Genomic DNA, 15,705 nt, shown 5'->3' on the forward strand with positions numbered 1-15,705 from the left:
ATCGAGATATCAGCTTATCACGGTTATGGAAACTTAGGCCAAAAAAGGAAAGGCAAAGATATTTCTGGATCTTAATAGGTATGTTAGGACCGCTAAAAATGAAATCTTGGCAAATATAGTAAATTTGAGACTAATTAGCATTTAACAACACTAGTTTTAACTTTAACAACAAAAGTTATTTAAAATGGTGGACTGATTAGGAAATCTAAGGTTGTTATTTTGAAATGATAATGGTTTATGCTCTAAAGGGGTCATTGGTTGGTATAATGGTAAAATATTTAGGCCGACAAGCATAATGATGCAGGTTAAAGTTCTGGGGCAGCCATTGTATAAAAAAAAAGCCACAAATTAGGACCAAGATTCACTGGACTGGTATTGTGGGTTGTACCCAAAGAATGCTGAACTGGCCCGTACCAGCCGGTTCAGCCCATACCGAACCGGTACCGGCTCTGACTGGTCTGGTTTGGCGTTAAAAAGCAGTACTGGTCCGTACTGGTCGGTATCGGGCCTTACCGGCCCGAGCTGGCCCATACCGGCCGTACTGGTTCCAAATTTTTTTTGAGCTTTTGGATGCATGTACGCCTACCGGTACCGGTTCGACGATCCTTGGTTGTACTAGCTGGCAAGTGATTTGGTATGGTACCGGTATGTACCATATTGATTCGGGGCGTGCCGAACTGGGGAGAGGGAGAGGGCGGAGAGGGAGGAAGAACGAGAGGGAGGGAGGGAGGGAGGGAGGGAGAGGGTTTGTGGAGAGGGGGAGAGAGAGAAGGATAGGGAGGGAGAGAGATGGCTTACAGAAAGGAGAGAGGGAAGAGAGAGAAAGATCAGGATTTACCATATCTACAACGGTAGTCAGAAGCCCCGAAGACACAAATTAGGACCAGGGTTCACTGGACAGGTATTGTGGGTTACCTAAGGAATGCTGAACCGGCCTATACCGACTAGGTCAGCCCGTACCGAACCGGTCTGATTTGGCGTTAAAAAGCAGTACTGGCCCTACCGGTCGCTATCGGGCCTTACCGGCCCGAACTAGCCCATACCGGCCCGAACTAGCCCATACCAGCCGTAGTTCCAAATTTTTTTAGGGCTTTGGATGCATGAACCAAGCCGAACTAGAGCTATCAGTGCCAACCAGTACACCTACCGGTACCGATTCAGCTATCTTTGGTTGTACCAGCCGGCAAGTGATTTGGTATGGTACCGGTATGTACCGTACTGATTTGAGGCGTACCGAATTGGAGAGAGGGAGAGGGAGGAGAGGGAGGAAGAACGAGAAGGAGGGAGGGAGGGAGAGGTATAGGGTTTATGGAGAGGGGGAGAGAGAGAAGGATAGGAAGGGAGAGAGACGGCTTACAGAGAGGAGGGAGGGAAAAGAGAGAAAGACCAGGACTTACCTCATCTACAACGGTAGTCAGAAGCCTCGAATCCTAATCCTAGCCATAGACCGGGGTCTGACATGTCAGTGAGGGCCTCCATGTCGTCGATTGAGGGTGGCAGTGTCATCTTCAATGTCGATTGAGGATGATAGCATCATCTGCAGCGTCAGGATGACAAATCGTCTTCGGCGTTGTTTGAAGCATGGTCTCAAATCCCATTGGAATGTACTGTAGGACACTAGGATAGGGTACCATTTTGAGTGTCGGGACAAGACTGTCCCACTATTGTCCCAACATTTCGATCGGCATATCCTTGGCCATTGCTTGTCCTAAGTGTCGGAATTTTGGAATGGCGATGCATCCTATTCCATGGGCAAATTGGGACATCCCCATCCCATGGAATTTAGAACTTTGGTTTGAAGGTGATAGTGTCGGTTGGTGTCGAAGAGGGGAGAAGAGGGTGGGTGCAATTGAGAAGGATTGGAAGGTTTTTATAAGTTGAGCCGACCTGAATGGACAACCATTCTGATTTTGTGTCGGTTTGGTTTAGTACAGGCCGAATTGCCCAATTTGCCCAGTTATGGTCTCGGCAATCCAGTATCCTAAGAGGGGTGAACTGAGGGCAGTCCTAACCATCGTCTGTCGAACCAACCTGAACCGGGTGAGCACCGAGGTCTTGAATGACCTCTCCTAGGATTGTCCTCAGTTCGCCTCTCCCAGGACCCCATGCCCGCCCGATTCAGGTCAGTTCGGAAAACGATGGCCAGGACTGCCTTCAGTTCACCCCTCTTAGGATACCAGATTGCCGGAACCATAACTGGGTGAGATCCTTTTTTATTGGCTTATGTTTCATGATATATCAATTTATTTTAGCTGAGATAATATGGGCCAAGACATCAAATATATTGTATGAGTGAGTTCCTGATATGGATACAAACCCTCTTAGCCAACTTTTGGGTAGAAAACTTTTTAAAGTTAACTAACATACTGATCATGAGTCCATTTTCTCATTCGGCTTTTGCCCATGGTTGGTGTATCAAGAAACTAATTGTGATGAGACAGAGACAATGAGGCCCCACATAGGTCATGAACATCTTGCTGAAATTGTTTCAGCTGATGTGCCACCTTCTCCATCCACTTGTATTAGTTTAGTTTCTTTTTCTATACAATACACTTTGGGTCTATCTGGATCTAGTTCTATATTTAATTAATAGAAATGTCATGCACATCTTATGTTTGGACACTCTGCATGATCTGTAAGCTTGCCAAACAACTGAACAAGTACAATTTCTTGTGATAGACTTGATAGATTTAAATGCAAGTGATCTTTGGCTGCTGAAGGAGGCTAAAGCAAGTGTTTATGAGCAAATCAACCTTTAGATTAGTGACCTCTACAACATAGAATTTCATGATTATGGGGTTAATTTTGGCTGGTCCTAAGTCAGCTTGCTAATTAATCACCTGACAATGTAGTGGACTAGAAGACGAGCTATATTATCAGCAAGTAGACCGGCAAGCAAGATATGTAGAAGTATACATCCATTGCAGTAATTCCAGACATTTTAGACTAACTGGAGATGAGGATTAATGATGCTGCTTGGAAAGGAAGATAGTCACATCTCATGGTAATCATTTTAGATGATGCGACATCATTGAAGACAAAACTTGCATAAAGATTGATGCACAAATCATGATTATCTTGAAGTTGTGAGGAGCAACGAGCTGATATTAGCAGCTCTTCCTTGATGCAATATGATCAGTGGAAATTGTGGATAAGTTAGAAATTTGAGACTGAAGGATTTGTTGGGTGACTCGTGCAAGGCTGATGGAAGTAGAGTCACCAATGTTTAATTCCATTGTAGTAACAGTACGCAGAAAAGTGGGAGTTGTCAGTTGTTTTAGACACAAAAGGTCACACTCAATTGTTTTAGACACAAAAAAGATCACAAATGAAAAGTCCACGTAAATGACTAGGGAAAGAGAATTTCAAAGAAATCTTTGTTGCATCTCAATGGGAAAATCATTTACTACGTAAATGACTAGGGAAAATAATCTTTGTTGATCAATGGGCTACATAATGTCTAAAATAAAGAAAAAAAACAGATAGAGGCTGCACAGTGGATCATGCTAGTTGTCAGGTCAGTTGTAGGAATAGACCAGTTAAAGTTTTATGAGTCAAAATCTGAAATCTATAGGTCAAGTGGTAAAAAGAGAAGCAATTAAACGAGCCACGAAGGCTAACAAAGCGACTGACTTGGGAAATGAAATAGTTTGCAAAATTTTGGTAGCGCAAGGAACAATAAAAAAAATTTGATCAACCCGAGGAATTGAAAAGATGGATTAAATTCACTAGTTGGGATCACAAAGGCGGTTAGTGTAAATTTTTGATCCCATAAAATAAGATTTCTGGTCCACCATAATTCTAAAGGTTGAGAAAGTAAGGAAAACAAGTTAATGAAATATTGTTTTACTCACCCACAGAGCCAATTTTATTATAATTTTATATGATATCTTGTAAGGGGATCTGAAACCAAAATATAAATGGGACGATGGAAAGCATGTCTTTGTTTCTCTAATTGGACTAGACGAGAGGGTAGCAAAGGTTGAATGAAGTTCCTACAACACTGGAGAGGACATATTCAGCTACTGTAAAGACCATCAGGAGCAGTTCAAAGGATTCATCAAAATTTTTCACCTGGATAAGCTTAAGACCTCAAAATAAACAATGCAACTCAAGAAAGAATTTCAGAGAGAATTCATTCAGCTACTGAAAAGACCAACAAGGAGCAGTTCAAAGGCTCCAATGCCAAAAGAGCACAAATTTGTACCTACAAAAGCTTAAAACCTCAAAGTAAACAATGCAACTAAGGAAAAGGATATTGGTGATAGGTATTTTGCATTATGTTCAATTGATGATAGGAATGTTGCATTATGGTCAATGGATGGTAGGAATGTTGCTTTATGCTTGACGGATGACAGGAATGTTGCATTATGTTTTGATGGTCATAAGCTCTTCTCATACTGGAAACTGAAGCAAACTGGATAGGAAACAAACCTAATCGGTTGAATAAGTAATGCTTCAAATTATGTGAATATTTTCTAATAGGCTATCTAGAATCCAAATGACAGATGATAACCAATTAAAATGATCGACTTTAACATTTATTTCTGGTTTTGTAACGAAGAATAATCCAAAACTTGGGCAGAGAGAAAAGTAAGTGAAACAACTCTGTAAAAAGCTGGTCCTAGCCCCTGAAACCTGCTGGGATGATGCGTTATGTGCCAATCCTAAAATGAAATCAAAAGCAATGAACATTGTAATGTGAATGGACAAAGCACCTTGGTGAAAATACAGAGTGCAAGGAAAAATATAATCCTTTTTGGCAATGTGGTGCGTCCAACTGTCAGTATATCATCGGTATCTGATGGGCTCTGTACCAACATGTTGCCTTGACAAGTTGCTACAATAGTAAGCCAATACAGAAACAGAAGAATCCCTAGGAGGCTGCTGATTATATTAGGAGCTGAGGTTCCAATCGAGGCACCTTTTGGTGGCACAAATCATTGCCTTCAGCATATTATTGAAATCCACTAGTATGAATCTAAAACATGTTTACCCACGGATGCTGGAGCTTCATGTTGGCACTTTATGGCCTATTTGGGTATAATGTGTTTTGAGCACAATATTAGATTTCATGTTTTTGCTGCTGCTGGATAATCTAGGACCTGATCTGATCCAAATTTGACCAAATAAATATAACGATCGGATTACATGTGAACCAACTTATTTGCTTCTGTATTCATATGTCCATTTGCGCATATATGATGGCTGATATACTGCATGGCTGGCTTCTCCATTATGTTCTCTTACTAGTTACACGGTTTTTCTTTTCTTTGTTGCTTATGTCCCTTGTACAGGTTCGAGTAAATGGTTCAGACACAGAGCCAGTTTATCAGTTTCTTAAAGCAAGCAAAACTGGTATACTGGGTTCTCGAATAAAGTGGAATTTTACCAAGTTTCTAGTTGAATATATGCATACATTGCTGTTTTGTTCATATGAACATTTGATCATTATTTCGTGCTTTGACTTTTATTATTTGCAAATAGAGTTGCTTTTAAGGGTTTGGTCATCTTACCGGCTTTAAAGTATCTTGTGCTTTTTGTCCTAGAGATGTATATGTTTGAGTTTGTGAACTGTCAAATGTCATTGACCTGCATTTGGTTTTGGTATATTTTGAAAGCAGAAGCCAGTAAATGGATGTAAACTGAACGACATCCCAGCATCCATTGCATCTTATTACTGAATGGGAGTCCCCAGCAAGTAGGACACCGAAATATTTATCTCATTTCCCTTCAAATATTTTGTGTTTTCTTGACCCGTGCGCTTCACCTCAAAAGTTACTGCTGCTTTCAAACTGCACGCTGGGTTCTCTCTGATTCATTCAGCATTCATGCCTGAAGCACTAAACGGTTTGTACTCTTCTTGTTGGTATACTTTGGAGCAGTCTACGTTTGATCCGGGCTGGTGGAGCCTCCCATATTTCTCAACAAACATGCAAACATGAAGCATCTTTCCTGATGTTTTATAAGATTTTGCCGATTTCACCAGCTGCGAGTTCCATTATATTCCGTTTGGCTGGAAATTGGTTCAAAATTACCTGTTCACAACAGTTGGTAGTTCCATTAAGCTGATGCAGAAAATGGCCAGGAAAAAAACACTCTAGTCCCTCTGATTTTAACTATTTTAACCGGTCGACTTGCATGTCAGCATAATCAAACAAAATTCACATTGAGACATTTACTTCCAAGCTTGTTTCTTTTGTCTCCTCTGGTGAGAACCAAACATAGGTGGTGCCAAGAGCATCGCCCTCTTTTTGCTGGTATTGTTATCAGCAAGAAATCAGATAAAGTTTGATCTCCTGAGCCAGATCGATAAAACTTCCGTTCGTATTTATCATTACCAATTTACGAGGCCACAGAACTTATCTTCGACTACTGAAAATGGCGCAAAAGCCACATTCCCAAATCAAAGTCAATTCACTCCATCTTGGCATATTTTTGAAGGTTCATCCAAATCACCCTGTGCCTCCCACACAGAGCAAGCCAGTTCTTGGTTCTCCAGGGACAATAACAATTAGGTTCGGCATTTTTTCCGAAAGCCCATGTCTTAGATAGATACACTGATAAAATTATACACGCAAGGTGATAGAAAGATAAGAACACAATTACACGTTCTTTAATCTAAGACGAAGCTTGTGAGGGCCCACGCCCCAGTTCCCTCAATTCCAGCAAACCGTGGCCTTACTTTTTGTTCGGGGGCTAACAGGAGTCCCCAGGTTGGTTCCGTTTTTTGACAGTTAAATAACAACCGGAAAAAATAACCGTTATATGCGTATCTCCCATTATTTGCGGATTAAGCTCTGCGCTGATCGCTGGGGGGAAAATCGTATAACATCTGTACGGAAAACCGTATAACAGCTGCACCCTGGGAAAATTAGCCGTTGTTAGCGTCCATTGTAGCTCTGTTTTGGGTTTCAAGAAAACTTAATACGCTGGGAGGAACAAAAGAAATCTTGAGCGTATTATAAACGCGTGGTTTTGAGGGTTTAAAATCTGGAAGCCGACTGAGATTGGGAGAAAAGCGCTCGAATCATAACGGTCTTCTTCTACTTCTTGTTCTCCTCCTTATTCTTCTCCTTCTATTTACAGAGACACTTCTCTGTTCGGGATTGGAGCAATCTTGGAGCGCAGATTAACAGAAAGACTGATATGGGAGAGAAGGAGAAGTTTCCCCGAGGGTATAGGTTTCTTCCCACCATGGAGGAACTCATCGAGTACCTCAAAGAAAAGGACTCCGGCAAACCCCTTCCCACCAACATCATCAAGGAAGTCGAGCTCTACAACCACCAGCCAGCAGTCCTCCATAGTAACTCCTATTCTCTCTTCTCTTATTAGCCAAGATATACATCTTGCTCGCTTTCAATTCTTTCTTTGTTTTTTCCTTTCAAACGATGAAAGAAGGATCTTGATTCTTGATTCTTGATTCTTGATTCTTGATTCTTGATTCTTGATTCTTTGCAGAGCGTTTTCCAAATACGAGGATAAAGAGTAGATACTTCTTCACCAAGTTGGATAAGAGGTCCAAGAACAAAAAGCATAGAGATCGCAGGGTCAAGAATGGAGGCCACTGGATTTGCAGCGCCGGAGACAAGCCAGTTCTTACGGATGGTGGACAATACACTGGTGGGGTATATAAAACCTTGACCTACTATGAGGGCAACGGCAGGTCTAAGAAGACTGGTTGGATCATGAAAGAGTATCGTCTTTCCGAGGAATCCAAGCAGCATCAGCCAACTGCAAACCAAGTAGGATTGATCTCATGCCTTTCTTTCGTACTACCTGACACCACTCCATCTTATTCATACGCCATTCTTTTGCGTATTAATTCTTTTGTAGGGAAGTGATTGGGTGCTGTGCGAGATCCATCATAAAGGGAATACAGCTGAGGATGATGAGGCCAGTGATGATTCCAGTGAAGAAGACAATGAAGCAGAACAGGAGGAGCCTGGCAATGCTGCTGGTCTGCTACCAGACTTCACACACCTCCAACATGACACGGTCACGGATATCCCTGGTTTTTCCCGAGTTGCAGCCCTTTTGTCCAGCGGTGGCACTGGAGTGGATCGATCTCTCCTACCATTTGGTGATTCACATATTGTCCCTGGCACTGGCATTGAAGACAGTCCTCCAGAGCAACCACCTGCTCCTTTTTCTTGTGACTGGATCACAAAGAACCCTGAAGAGCTTGAAAGTTTTTGTAATTTGATTCAACAAGATTTCCCCAACTTGGAGGAGGATACAGCTTGGCTTCCCCTGCCAATTCAAGCTGCTCCACCCAGTAATGCTCAACTTGGTGAGCAAGGTGTAAACTGGTTCTGCTAAGAGGAGTGATGAAACTAGTGGGAAGTAAACAGTTAGCAGGTTATCTAAGATAGGGTCCAAGGATTAAATTTTTGGCATTATGTAAGTTTATTTTGTACACAACAAAGGAAAGTGTAGGAATGAAACTCAGCCTGGGATACACTAATGTTGTAATATACCCAGTATGGTAAATTAAATTGAATGTATTGCAATTTATCAGCAAGTTAGCTGTTTGTCTTTCTATCCTGTTCCTTGCTACTCAACTAGTCTGTATTGTGATTTGTAGAACTATAGTTCTAATGCTCTTTTCACATGCAGTTTGGGTTTTTTCAATATCTGTTCCATGTGCATCTTTGCATCAATCATCCTTCTGCAAACAAGGGCAATGTGCCATAATTTGTATGGCTGAAAGTAGTGACAAGTTTACCATATCCCTGCACCGTAATGCCTTAGCCTTCCTTATGGATATTTGACTGCAAAGTTAGAGAAAGGATCCACAATTTTGACTATAGCCTCCACGAGCTGGAACATGCAAACATCGCAGATTGATAGGTTTCCATGATTAGGAAATAATCATTACGAAAAACTAATCTTCTGAAAATTTTCATGCACGGTTCCAATTCCATGCAGCAATCAAGAGTCGCTGGCATCTAATATATCTGTGCCATCTGGCTTTGGATGCCCAGGGAAGCAATGACACTAAAACAAGTAGATATTGAAGATTGACTAGTTTCCATGATTAGAAAATAATTATTTTGAAAAAGAAATCTTATGAAAAATGTTTCATGTGGTGTCCCGATCCCTTCTTACTTTGGATATGCTGAGGGCAGTAGATTTGGAGTCCGAATGAGACTTTACGTAGAAAGAAATGATGTTATAAACTCAGAGAGAGATCATAACAGAAATGAAAGAAAACAAGGATATGAAAGTTGATGGATAGGGCAATGGAACTCTGTCTTGCTCACTAGCGATTCTCACTTTAATGATTAAAGCAATAAACACATGATAGATGCATAGGTTCCTCCTTATGATACACTAATTCCTTATTCTGGAGAAATACAGCTGTTAGAGGACAATAAATCTGTTTGACTTTGCCCCTTTCGCTTGGCAAAAAGAAAGAAATTGAACCAAAGAAAGTTATCATAAGTTGTTTGCATCAAGGTTCGCCACCTTTGTTCCGGTCCCCATATAGGTACCATCCTATTATAGATCGGTACGCCCGGTACATGAGATAGCTCTTTATACCGACACTCGATACTCCTCCCATACCATGTATCAGTATGGTAAGATACGGTCGATACGCATCGGTATCGATCGGTACAGCAAATCAAGGTTTGCACTCTTATCATTTTCAGAGCTAATGATGACCTTAAGTAATTTTGAGCTGATTTGAAATTTGGATTGCTCCAACTCCACCAACTGATGCTCTCCATCTTGATGTTCTTGGGATATTTACAGAGATGATTCTACTTGTTGCAGCATCCATAGCATCAAAACACACCAAAGGGCTAATCATTTGTAGCCAAGGTATGTCATACCGTACCGTACTATATCAGTTCAGTATCGGTACGCGATACGGGAGGCTTACCGACACTCGGTACACCGAACCGACCCCCATACCAGGTGTACCTATACAGTAACAAAGTGGTAACGGTACGGGGTTCAGTACGGGGATGACATATCTCGGATGTAGCCATTTTACTCTTGCATGTATAGGTAGGAAATTAAATTTCATAAACCTCATGATGTCTATGGAAGAATTAATGTCTATCACAGAATCAACCCTGGCATCCCCAAGGCACACATAACCCATTTCATTTGACAACATAGAAATTAGGTTCCAATTGACAAGAGATTGATAGAACTAGGCCAGCCTGCATCTTCTAAATCTCAAAGTACTCAATCCTCTTGAATTAGTGCAATCTATGAGTAGGGTGTTTCCTCTTGATATTAGCTGTAAGTAGCATAATCTATATTATCTTCCCCAAGCAACCTCTTGAACTCTTGATATCTTCTCTCCAAGATTCAGATGATCCTTTAGAGAAAGTGGCTAATTTGGAAAAAAAATGGAGATTTCATTAACTAGCTTAGGATAATTGAATGTACATGCTTTTCAGGTATAAAGAAGAAGAAATAAATAACTACCTAGTCAAGAAAAGGAAAAATAGGTTACCTGGCATCATTCAAATCGTAAACAATTTTTGAATGCTTTTTCAGCTTTGGAAGGAGCTCAAGAACTATTTTATCATGGCAATCAACTTGAAAAGCTGTATTTGCCATACCACCCCAAATTATTCTTTCTACTGCATTTTTTGAGTGGTGTTCAAGTTGATCTAAAATCAGATTCTTTATTTTTTGACTCTTCATCTATAGACCATCTTTTGCCAAGTTTATTACTAGTTCTTTGTTGTTGGTAAGAGGCCTGCTTACCATGGCAGTTATGCTAAACCCACTGCTGACTTCTTAAAAGTGCTATTACAGAGCCACAAAACACATAATTGGTGCTTGTTTTAAGCTAGCCAAGAAAAAGGTTGTCCATAACCCTATACAATTACTTCCCCATTTGGCCTCTTAAGTGGATCAGTCTTCTAGCACATCTAGTGCTTCTATTACTTAATAACTCGACAGCTTCCAAATTTGTTGATCTTACAATCCATTCCTGGGCCAATTTTATTTCACATGAAGTGTTGCCTATTCTCCTGCTACCTCCCACTTTTGCTGTGTGTTGACCGGATGTAGGTCCTGAAAGTACAGATTGGTCATTGGTGGATTTGAGTATAGGGCTTTTGATGCCTCTATGTTGGTTCACTTTAGTTTCTTATACTCTCCCTTCAATATTTTTACATCTAATGGCAATTGCATTTTTGCTAAGCAATCGGGAATTTTCCATTTGATATTGCTATTCATTTTCATACTCGATTTTTCTGCTTATGTCTTTGCTTGCTTCATAGTTTTGAAATTTGGAGATCTTCGCCATCTCAGCGTGTGGCTGAGAAAGATGGATCGAGATATCAGCTTATCACGGTTATGGAAACTTAGGCCAAAAAAGGAAAGGCAAAGATATTTCTGGATCTTAATAGGTATGTTAGGACCGCTAAAAATGAAATCTTGGCAAATATAGTAAATTTGAGACTAATTAGCATTTAACAACACTAGTTTTAACTTTAACAACAAAAGTTATTTAAAATGGTGGACTGATTAGGAAATCTAAGGTTGTTATTTTGAAATGATAATGGTTTATGCTCTAAAGGGGTCATTGGTTGGTATAATGGTAAAATATTTAGGCCGACAAGCATAATGATGCAGGTTAAAGTTCTGGGGCAGCCATTGTATAAAAAAAAAGCCACAAATTAGGACCAAGATTCACTGGACTGGTATTGTGGGTTGTACCCAAAGAATGCTGAACTGGCCCGTACCAGCCGGTTCAGCCCATACCGAACCGGTACCGGCTCTGACTGGTCTGGTTTGGCGTTAAAAAGCAGTACTGGTCCGTACTGGTCGGTATCGGGCCTTACCGGCCCGAGCTGGCCCATACCGGCCGTACTGGTTCCAAATTTTTTTTGAGCTTTTGGATGCATGTACGCCTACCGGTACCGGTTCGACGATCCTTGGTTGTACTAGCTGGCAAGTGATTTGGTATGGTACCGGTATGTACCGTATTGATTCGGGGCGTGCCGAACTGGGGAGAGGGAGAGGGCGGAGAGGGAGGAAGAACGAGAGGGAGGGAGGGAGGGAGGGAGGGAGAGGGTTTGTGGAGAGGGGGAGAGAGAGAAGGATAGGGAGGGAGAGAGATGGCTTACAGAAAGGAGAGAGGGAAGAGAGAGAAAGATCAGGATTTACCATATCTACAACGGTAGTCAGAAGCCCCGAAGACACAAATTAGGACCAGGGTTCACTGGACAGGTATTGTGGGTTACCTAAGGAATGCTGAACCGGCCTATACCGACTAGGTCAGCCCATACCGAACCGGTCTGATTTGGCGTTAAAAAGCAGTACTGGCCCGTACCGGTCGCTATCGGGCCTTACCGGCCCGAACTAGCCCATACCAGCCGTAGTTCCAAATTTTTTTTAGGGCTTTGGATGCATGAACCAAGCCGAACTAGAGCTATCAGTGCCAACCAGTACACCTACCGGTACCGATTCAGCTATCTTTGGTTGTACCAGCCGGCAAGTGATTTGGTATGGTACCGGTATGTACCGTACTGATTTGAGGCGTACCGAATTGGAGAGAGGGAGAGGGAGGAGAGGGAGGAAGAACGAGAAGGAGGGAGGGAGGGAGAGGTATAGGGTTTATGGAGAGGGGGAGAGAGAGAAGGATAGGAAGGGAGAGAGACGGCTTACAGAGAAGAGGGAGGGAAAAGAGAGAAAGACCAGGACTTACCTCATCTACAACGATAGTCAGAAGCCTCGAATCCTAATCCTAGCCATAGACCGGGGTCTGACATGTCAGTGAGGGCCTCCATGTCGTCGATTGAGGGTGGCAGTGTCATCTTCAATGTCGATTGAGGATGATAGCATCATCTGCAGCGTCAGGATGACAAATCGTCTTCGGCGTTGTTTGAAGCATGGTCTCAAATCCCATTGGAATGTACTGTAGGACACTAGGATAGGGTACCATTTTGAGTGTCGGGACAAGACTGTCCCACTATTGTCCCAACATTTCGATCGGCATATCCTTGGCCATTGCTTGTCCTAAGTGTCGGAATTTTGGAATGGCGATGCATCCTATTCCATGGGCAAATTGGGACATCCCCATCCCATGGAATTTAGAACTTTGGTTTGAAGGCGATAGTGTCGGTTGGTGTCGAAGAGGGGAGAAGAGGGTGGGTGCAATTGAGAAGGATTGGAAGGTTTTTATAAGTTGAGCCGACCTGAATGGACAACCATTCTGATTTTGTGTCGGTTTGGTTTAGTACAGGCCGAATTGCCCAATTTGCCCAGTTATGGTCTCGGCAATCCAGTATCCTAAGAGGGGTGAACTGAGGGCAGTCCTAACCATCGTCTGTCGAACCAACCTGAACCGGGTGAGCACCGAGGTCTTGAATGACCTCTCCTAGGATTGTCCTCAGTTCGCCTCTCCCAGGACCCCATGCCCGCCCGATTCAGGTCAGTTCGGAAAACGATGGCCAGGACTGCCTTCAGTTCACCCCTCTTAGGATACCAGATTGCCGGAACCATAACTGGGTGAGATCCTTTTTTATTGGCTTATGTTTCATGATATATCAATTTATTTTAGCTGAGATAATATGGGCCAAGACATCAAATATATTGTATGAGTGAGTTCCTGATATGGATACAAACCCTCTTAGCCAACTTTTGGGTAGAAAACTTTTTAAAGTTAACTAACATACTGATCATGAGTCCATTTTCTCATTCGGCTTTTGCCCATGGTTGGTGTATCAAGAAACTAATTGTGATGAGACAGAGACAATGAGGCCCCACATAGGTCATGAACATCTTGCTGAAATTGTTTCAGCTGATGTGCCACCTTCTCCATCCACTTGTATTAGTTTAGTTTCTTTTTCTATACAATACACTTTGGGTCTATCTGGATCTAGTTCTATATTTAATTAATAGAAATGTCATGCACATCTTATGTTTGGACACTCTGCATGATCTGTAAGCTTGCCAAACAACTGAACAAGTACAATTTCTTGTGATAGACTTGATAGATTTAAATGCAAGTGATCTTTGGCTGCTGAAGGAGGCTAAAGCAAGTGTTTATGAGCAAATCAACCTTTAGATTAGTGACCTCTACAACATAGAATTTCATGATTATGGGGTTAATTTTGGCTGGTCCTAAGTCAGCTTGCTAATTAATCACCTGACAATGTAGTGGACTAGAAGACGAGCTATATTATCAGCAAGTAGACCGGCAAGCAAGATATGTAGAAGTATACATCCATTGCAGTAATTCCAGACATTTTAGACTAACTGGAGATGAGGATTAATGATGCTGCTTGGAAAGGAAGATAGTCACATCTCATGGTAATCATTTTAGATGATGCGACATCATTGAAGACAAAACTTGCATAAAGATTGATGCACAAATCATGATTATCTTGAAGTTGTGAGGAGCAACGAGCTGATATTAGCAGCTCTTCCTTGATGCAATATGATCAGTGGAAATTGTGGATAAGTTAGAAATTTGAGACTGAAGGATTTGTTGGGTGACTCATGCAAGGCTGATGGAAGTAGAGTCACCAATGTTTAATTCCATTGTAGTAACAGTACGCAGAAAAGTGGGAGTTGTCAGTTGTTTTAGACACAAAAGGTCACACTCAATTGTTTTAGACACAAAAAAGATCACAAATGAAAAGTCCACGTAAATGACTAGGGAAAGAGAATTTCAAAGAAATCTTTGTTGCATCTCAATGGGAAAATCATTTACTACGTAAATGACTAGGGAAAATAATCTTTGTTGATCAATGGGCTACATAATGTCTAAAATAAAGAAAAAAAACAGATAGAGGCTGCACAGTGGATCATGCTAGTTGTCAGGTCAGTTGTAGGAATAGACCAGTTAAAGTTTTATGAGTCAAAATCTGAAATCTATAGGTCAAGTGGTAAAAAGAGAAGCAATTAAACGAGCCACGAAGGCTAACAAAGCGACTGACTTGGGAAATGAAATAGTTTGCAAAATTTTGGTAGCGCAAGGAACAATAAAAAAAATTTGATCAACCCGAGGAATTGAAAAGATGGATTAAATTCACTAGTTGGGATCACAAAGGCGGTTAGTGTAAATTTTTGATCCCATAAAATAAGATTTCTGGTCCACCATAATTCTAAAGGTTGAGAAAGTAAGGAAAACAAGTTAATGAAATATTGTTTTACTCACCCACAGAGCCAATTTTATTATAATTTTATATGATATCTTGTAAGGGGATCTGAAACCAAAATATAAATGGGACGATGGAAAGCATGTCTTTGTTTCTCTAATTGGACTAGACGAGAGGGTAGCAAAGGTTGAATGAAGTTCCTACAACACTGGAGAGGACATATTCAGCTACTGTAAAGACCATCAGGAGCAGTTCAAAGGATTCATCAAAATTTTTCACCTGGATAAGCTTAAGACCTCAAAATAAACAATGCAACTCAAGAAAGAATTTCAGAGAGAATTCATTCAGCTACTGAAAAGACCAACAAGGAGCAGTTCAAAGGCTCCAATGCCAAAAGAGCACAAATTTGTACCTACAAAAGCTTAAAACCTCAAAGTAAACAATGCAACTAAGGAAAAGGATATTGGTGATAGGTATTTTGCATTATGTTCAATTGATGATAGGAATGTTGCATTATGGTCAATGGATGGTAGGAATGTTGCTTTATGCTTGACGGATGACAGGAATGTTGCATTATGTTTTGATGGTCATAAGCTCTTCTCATACTGGAAACTGAAGCAAACTG

At 41.3% G+C, this 15,705-nt stretch overlaps 1 protein-coding gene across 1 annotated transcript; it reads left to right on the forward strand.

Moving 5' to 3' along the window:
- Positions 1-6,445: 6,445 nt before the first annotated feature.
- On the forward strand, positions 6,446-8,597 carry LOC120112958 (NAC domain-containing protein 83-like). Its single transcript, XM_039133180.1, has 3 exons — positions 6,446-7,306; positions 7,462-7,745; positions 7,837-8,597. Exons 1-3 carry the CDS (start codon positions 7,150-7,152, stop codon positions 8,320-8,322), a joined length of 927 nt encoding a protein of 308 aa, XP_038989108.1. The 5' UTR covers positions 6,446-7,149; the 3' UTR covers positions 8,323-8,597.
- Positions 8,598-15,705: the final 7,108 nt, after the last annotated feature.

Source organism: Phoenix dactylifera, chromosome 13 (genome assembly GCF_009389715.1).
Source record: "Phoenix dactylifera cultivar Barhee BC4 chromosome 13, palm_55x_up_171113_PBpolish2nd_filt_p, whole genome shotgun sequence".
Classification (NCBI taxonomy): domain Eukaryota; kingdom Viridiplantae; phylum Streptophyta; class Magnoliopsida; order Arecales; family Arecaceae; genus Phoenix; species Phoenix dactylifera.